Source organism: Metopolophium dirhodum, chromosome 2 (assembly GCF_019925205.1).
Source record: "Metopolophium dirhodum isolate CAU chromosome 2, ASM1992520v1, whole genome shotgun sequence".
In the NCBI taxonomy this organism is placed as follows: Eukaryota; Metazoa; Arthropoda; class Insecta; order Hemiptera; family Aphididae; genus Metopolophium; species Metopolophium dirhodum.
In genome coordinates, this window is record NC_083561.1 from 10,013,992 (window position 1) to 10,022,543 (window position 8,552).

Genomic DNA, 8,552 nt, shown 5'->3' on the forward strand with positions numbered 1-8,552 from the left:
CAATCATCTATCTAGATTATTAACAACTATAAACTGCATTACCTATTAAATATCTTCTAAATCTATCAAAGTTAATGATTTTAGGCATATTTTTAATTTTAATACACTAGTTGAACTTTATAAAAATAAACATTTAATTATTCCTTTTGACCGTGATCATTATACAAGATATAAACATAATATAATCATATGCCTACCTAATTATAATAAAGTTTTTGGTCAAATGAGTGTTTTATATAATGGTTAGGTTTTATATAATGGCATACGACCGGACTGGTTCAATTTCCAGCGTTTGAACGCACCTGAAATCTAAAATTAAATAATACCTTATATTTATACAGTCATACAGACATCATCATTCAATACACTAGGTACCTCCTATGTGATTAATATAAAATAATATTATACTTGATATTACTAGAGAAGTGAATAATTTAATTCATTAGATACCGATTTATCTTGACATAAATATTGCTAAATATTATTAGGCTGTGATTTTTACATAGGACTACAGTCTGTAGATAGGTACTACCTACCTACCAGCTAAGGTAATTTATTTAGATAATAACATTTCTGAGCAGAAATTAAAATTAAAATACAAATAGAATGTAAGTACAGGCATGGTGCTAAAGGGTGGCCAGAGAGTCTTTAGCCCCATGCAAAAATGGTCCAGTTCCTTCACAAACCCACTCACTGAACGTCACATATTATTTTTATAAGAGTTCAATTATTATTAATTGTATTAATTATTATTTATAAATAATGATAATTGTTTTTACAATTTCAACAAAAACTATTTTGTGATTTGTAAAAAAAGAATAAATATTTTATTAATTTATTATTGCATTTAATAAATGAAAATTCAAAATGTCAAGTTGCTAAATGTGCACCAATTGCTAAATATCTAGAACGATAGTAAAAAATTGTATGTTCAAGACAATACCCACTACAATTTGTTAACTCTTTAAACGCTAACTCTTATTAAAATATATACTATTTTGTTTTTAATGATGTTTTAATACAAAATAAATCAATATAATATGTATATATTAGTATATTACATATAAATACATTCCTAATAATATATTTACATATATTAGAACTTAAATTTAATTTCTGAATAAATCTAAAGAATGTTTAATGTGTATTATGTATTGTATAATTATAATATATATGTTACCGGCAATATGTATAATCATATCATATAACAATTACTTCGATGTGGTTTTTGGGTCGATAGGCCAAATACATCGAAATCCGGGTGCCAGCGTCACGTGATGCTGGCACCAGAAAATCGTTTTTGGATTTTACGGGCGACGGGGGGGTGTACAAATTTTGGAATTGTGGTTACAAATTTATACAAATTGTATAACAATACTGATGTGGTTTTTGAGTTGAATTTCAAAATTGCGGGTGCCAGCGTCACGCACCTGAGTTAAATGGTTATTTTATACTTCAAACTATAGATTATATAGTTTTAATTATGCATGGAAGTATTATTTTTGTTCGACAAAAAAATAATATTAAATAATAAACTTTAAAAATATATAATATACCTATAATATTACTTTTAACCCATTATATATAATAATATATATATAATATATATAATATAAGTATACTTATTTTTAATCACTGATTTTAAATAATTGACTTAATTCACATAATTATCGTGATATTTTCCACTCTTATTCATAAATAAAATCAATTTTATATTTTTTTTTTTTGTAGGAATTCAGGAAACTATTAATCGTAGAAACTTTAAACATTCCACTATTGCTCATATTATAACTTTGTATACACAATGCTATTTTCAAAAAATTTAAAGAATGAACGAAGAATGAACTACGAACGACGAATCTATTCACGCCATAGGTATATACTTATTAGTAATAAGTTATTACCTATATGGCTGTATGCAATGTTTTTGGCAACAATGTTCAACCTACACTGAATTAAGAAAATACTAGGAACATATTATATTATATGGTGATTAGTGACATAAGTTAACCTTAATAATAGATACTAATCCATAATTCTCCTTCTTTCATACTAGTTTTTTGCATATATAGGTAGGTACAATGAATTTACATTCAAATTCCCTTTTAGTTTAAGAATTAAGTTATGTTTATTTACAAATCAATTGAATTGTTTAACGCATACTTACGTTACAGTGATCTACTACTCAATGACGATGTAAGAAACTTAATGTTCAGCAAAGTGAGTTTTATTTATATAATTTCTTATTTTATAATTAAACCCCTTGTCAGGCATTTAAATAGTATTATGTAGCAACTAGCAATGTAGCATATTTTTATTTATGAATATTGAATAGTTTTTAGTAGATTGTTTAGGAGTATAAAATGGCCTTAGCCTTTAATAGTTAATATGCGGAACAATATTGTAGGTGCATTATAAAAAAAAGTCGTCTACAGTAAAAAAATCGATTAAATATTTATAACCTTCATATACATTTATTTGCGTCACTATTGTTTTATCTGCAACTACGGTCAACCTTATTATGTCCATATAGATAATAAGTGTTTGTCCCAATGTCCCATACACTGAGGTCGTTTCCATTTTTCCTTTACGCTTCTCCGAGTTATAACTATGTAGTTAAATAAAGTATTAATAATTTTAATTAGTAAACGATAGGTACCTATTAAAGTATTAATATTGTAAAAATGGAGCAAGTAACCTACATAATTTGCATTATAGGTACACTATTCAGGTCTATTCTATAATGTAGTGCCGTACAGGACCAATAATAAAACGAATAAACAAAAACAGTTAAGGAAAAATAAACGGCTTTATTCAATTATATTATAAATTATGATATATTATTATGGCTTCTAGCACATTTAGCTTATATACATAGGTACATACAAGCTCGTTTTACAGTAAATTAAAAATAAATTATTTTTTGTTTAAAAGTTCATAATATAAAATGTTATAATTTCAAACAATACAATTATCGAAATTCAAAAATGTGAACTTCCATGTATCACTTAAATACACAATGCTTATCGTTTTATCAACGTATTATACGTTGGTATATACAAAGACAAAACGTTGATTATTCCACGGTGACAACTGCATGCCCCTGCTGCCTAGAGATGTTTTTACCAGGTAATTTTTTTTTACCTATCATAAAATTGAAGGACCTCTCATGTTTAATGTTATTACTAGCGTAATAACTTTTATTGAGGTAGACAGAGTAGTCTATAAGTGTAAACACTGTATTTTAGGGACTATAGCCGTATATATAGGAATAGGTGAGATAGGTTCGTAGATACTATAAATTAAAAATAATAATCACCGTATACATATACAAACTTCAAAAAAGATTTATAGAATGTATAAGAAATTAGGCTACTAAGCTTTATAGTCATATTCCATCCTAATTATAATAATATCCAGATTACGTCCAAACATTTATTGTTTCACAAAATAACGTATCAACGTATAAATAAAATTGGTAAAATAAAAAAAAATGTCATACTATAATATAATGCATTATATAATGCACTAACATGTTAGTTAATTTTTTTACATAACATTACACGAACACAACTTTTAAATATTAGTCAGTCTTAGAAAATTATTAGGAGGTAATACAGTCAACTCATATAATAGTACCTACCTATAATTTTCGAAAATTAAAAAATGCATTTTTTATTGTACAAAATAATAATATATAAATTATTTAATGGTTCGCTGCATGTTTGCGCATTGTTTTAAAATCTGTTAAACTGAAATATACTTGGGTGTGAAGTATAAAACAATGAATTTAACTTCGCATAAAAACTGTATTTTGTTAGAATATTTGCTCCGAATATTGTTAGCTCGTGTAAATGTACTGTTTAATATTTATATCAAAATACGTTAGATTCAATCGGGATATTCATTAAGTTTTAATAGCCACTGAAAACATTATTTCCTACCCACCTTCTACGAGCCACAATCAGGATTTGGAAAAAGAAAAAAGGTTACTTTGGGCTGCATCTGCATGTGACACCCGTGCGGCAAGAACTGCAGTGTTAACACATTTGTATTATTTGGTATGGAAAATGAAAAATTGAAATATATATATATATAATATATAGTTGATTTTTTGTTTTAGAACATATTATTTGCGAGATAAAATATAATGATCACCTATCTTTCAACACACTTTTATTATTCATGTGAGACACTAACTATAGTCTATATCGTTAATATAGGTACCTATTTTGCAGTTTTTTTTATCGAACATTTAAATTACATTTACGTTTTATGACCATACAGGTTATTTAATTATCATTATGTATTTATATTCAACACTTCAATTCACTCAATTTCGTATTTTTTTTTCTTAATTAATACATTTTGATTTTACCTGATTTATAATTTATTATGATTGATTAATCAAAACCTAATTGATTATTAATTTGATTAAAGTAAATTAAATTTGTACCGCTTGTTTAAAAGAATAGTGAGGAATGATGTCAGTGCTCAATAAACGCAGTTTTGGATATGTTAGGTACCATTAAGATATAATATGCACTATGCAGAACTCTGTTCTCCATAATTACTTAAGTTTATTTTTATTTTTATTCGTTTATTTAATATTAAGGCCAGTATAGTAATGAGGTTAAAACTATTTTTTCTGCTCTAAATAAAATATAGATCCCGCGTGAATAGTGCTTTGAGATGTGATTTTATTCTAGACTGAATGACCTATTTTTTTTTTTTAATTTAATATTTTATGTAAAATAAGTACCTTTATAATATACTTACATATCTGGGCCTGATTCATACAAATACGAGCATCGTACCTATTAATGATCAGGAGCTGTTGGTGGACCTGGTGTCTAAATTTTGAAAGGCTCCAACAAATCGTATACCGAAAATTCTTTTCATATTATTATGACATCACGAGAAAAACGATAAACATGGCTGTAAAACGGGCCTAATCTACGAAAGATAATTTTCTTCTGCAGTCAATTTTCTTCTACACAATATGAACTTAGAACATATAGGACATAGAAACACTGTATACTTGGTACAGCGTACCTATCGATTTTGCTCTTCAAAAATTGGTTATTATAATTATTGCTTATAAATTATAATGTATAAAATTATATTCGTTATGTTGCCTATATGTATAATAGCTTATATATTTTAGCTGACACCGTATTGTATAAGGAGAAAGTAAGGCATCAAGTATCAACAGTCAATAGTTTCGTAACTTTAATTAAGCCTAATAATAAGCATACGGGCGTATATAATATGTTAATGATATTTTTATATTATTTTTTGTGCAAACAATTTTTAAAAAATAAACTTAAAAATATTGTGTAGAAAAAAAGGTATATCATACGTCAGATCTACGAGTATTACACCCTCTCAGAGATGATATATTTGATATTTTCACTGACTCGGCTGAAACTTTTGAAAAAATAATTTAATCTTTTCATTTTGCACTTTTAGATCTTTAATTTGTTTTGTTTATTTATGACTTAAATTGTTTAAATTGTATTATTGTACAAAAAACGTACATTGTACATACATATATTATTGTTATTAGGAGGGTGGCAATTATGCATATTTTAGTAATGGAGAAAAATTGTCTTTTATTATTTGAGGAAACCGAACAGAAGTTTGGAGAATACGATATATCTTATTTTGGAGGAAAATGGCCACGATCAGATATCGAGGTAGTACCGGCCAGTCGAGTGTTCTATTCTATTCCAAGTGATTTGTGGAAAACCCGTGTTTGAGCAAATCCCGTCTATATCTAAAAACTCAATCGACATTTTATGAGATAAAATTATAATTAAATATTACACAAAGTTGAGTAACATGTACAATGATACAATAATTATACAAGTAAGAAATAATCAACACTGTACATTAATTATTATTGTCTATTGGACTTAATATTAATAAAACAATTTATAAATTTGGAAGTTTTAAATATTTTATTTATGTGGTAGGTACAAATAAAAAATATTGTTTTTTTTCAAGCAAAAACAATGACACAAAAGACAATTCAAAAATATTAATATTATTTGGACTTAAATTATTATTTTGAGCATAAAATATAACACAAAATGTTGAATGAAAGATTGATAAATAAATTACTAAAAACTTAAAAGTCCTACCTAGCTTTTTTAACATGACACCGGATCGCTGACTTTTTTAAACAGATTAAATCTAGGGTGTCTGTTCAATTATCACTCTTAGGAATCCTAAAAAAAACTCTTACTAATATACGTAATTATACATAAAACAAGTCGGATATTTTATTTCAAAGTGGAGGAATTACCTAATCGGGAAATAATTGTCTGTATAGTATTGACGTATCGTGAAAAAAACACACACGTATAATATATATAAATTAAGCGATATTATATTTAGCTATTTAGGTAATTAGATAATAATTTATAATATTATATAGATAATTGGACAAAAATACTGAAAATGTGCCTATATTGTTATGTTTTAATGCTACTAGTTTATAGCTAAAAAAACTAGTGGATATATAATATTATACATTGCCTATACCTACCATTACCACTTAAACAGACGGACTGAATTTATAATGTAAATTATTAATAAAAAAAAAATAAAAGTAAGAATTGAGTAGGGCTAACCTATGTATTTGTCCCACATTTCCAATAAATGTTTTCTGTTTTGATTTATAAGTAGGTATTTCCACCCACTAATACATTTACTAATATCACAATTAATACAAAAATGAAAATAATAATCTAATATTTTTCAACGGTTATAATAATATGAGAGCAAATTTAAATTGTAAAAAATATTTGCTGTTAATAATAATTAATAAGTAATAGCTCATGGGTGGGATGTAATTAATAATTAATTGTTTTTTTAATGTAGAATAATGAGCGTACTTTTTTAATACTACCCAGACATACCTACATTTCTACTAAAATTACCTGTAGGATATATGTGCAATAATGTATAGGTACACAGGTACACTTGGTGGCTGGTGCCGTATAATTTAATTACGTAAGTATAGGTACGTAGTTCTAAACATTCATCGAATTCATTCCATGTTTTGTAACTAAAATATTTTACTGTAATACACACTAATATTTTAACTCAAGTTATAGATTTAAATATGTATAACGCACAAGCTGTATTTGATTCTGTAATATAAAATAAGAAATATATTTAATAAACGTGTTTTTTGTTAGGTAGGTTCCAGTTTTATCGGTAGGTCTGTCATTACATAATACTTAGATGAAATATTGAAATCTAATAACTAATCTGATGACTATATATTATAATGTACTGCAAAATTAAATGTTGAATTTTTTTAATCGTAAAGCTTAGTAATAAGTTAAAATGTTTGGACAAAATCTTAATTACCTATATAATTAGATACAATATAAGACGATTGGCAATTTTTCTATTTGTGATAATTGCAGATAACTGATTACGATGATATTTTGAAATTTGCGCTTAAATATAAATCCATAAATTATACATGAATTAGTAAAAAATATTACCCCTAAAAATAACACAAGTTACGCTATGAACTACGTATGTACGTATATGTATATATAAGTATAAGTGTATGAGTATGTACTAATATTGAATATTATATTGTGTTATACACACTCACTTGTGCGAGGATCGTCCACACCGCTGCAAATTCGAAGTCAAAAGGCTGCGGCGGTCTCATAAACGATGAACCTTCGAGGCGCTGGCCGTGATCATGGTGAGCGTTTAAATTTCCATTATAATAGATATTAAGATACGTGCCTTATTGTATGAAATAATAATCCAGTGTCGGACTACGACGTGTGCGCGCGGAAACGAATTGTTTAATGACCAGACGTGGTCGCGAAACTGAACTCTAAAACGGCTTTTGCTGCCAACGACGGCGCCACAACACGCGGGACACGGAGCAAAAAAATAAAAACGTGCAATAAAAGCCGCCACCGCCGAATCGTTGAACTCGGTGGTTGTGAGGAAGGGATGGGGGTTCGTGCACGTAAGAGCGCGTGCAATAGAATCGATTATTCCCATTTCCCATGACCTTGTTTTTAAAAACACGCGCCAGCATGTCCACATACATATAATACATACATACATACATAAGTACATACTGACACATTATGTATACGTATATGTTTTATCCATCTGTTTGAACGGTCTTTAAGTATACGCGGCACTTTTTCGGATTCACGCAGCAGTCATGGAATTATAATAATATTATATTATAATATATAGTGCCTGTAGCCTGTATACCATGGAACGCGGAAAACATGCTTGGTACTTATCCATATTATAATATTGTACTCAAAATGTAAATAAATATTATATTATTTAGGTGGGTACTGTACAGTGTACGGGATATAATATGGATACTGAGGTAATTATTCAATAAATAAAGGAATAGCAATTGGCAACTGCACTGCAAACTACGTTGTTTTTGTCATAATATATTATAATATTATAATATTATAATATCATAGTTATTATTTCATCATGTGAAATATATAACTATACTAATAATTATACAGACATGATTC

General features: G+C 27.3%; 1 protein-coding gene across 3 annotated transcripts in view; it reads right to left on the reverse strand.

Annotated features, from left to right (window-relative positions):
* The window catches only part of LOC132939960 (tetratricopeptide repeat protein 39C-like), a 30,348-nt gene extending 21,823 nt beyond the window's left edge, over positions 1-8,525 (reverse strand). For all 3 annotated transcript variants that reach the window (XM_061007404.1, XM_061007405.1, XM_061007403.1), the window contains exon 1: positions 7,640-8,525. In XM_061007404.1, coding sequence (XP_060863387.1) covers positions 7,640-7,699 — 60 coding nt within the window. In that variant the 5' untranslated portion in view covers positions 7,700-8,525. The remainder of the gene's footprint in view (positions 1-7,639) is intronic.
* Positions 8,526-8,552: the final 27 nt, after the last annotated feature.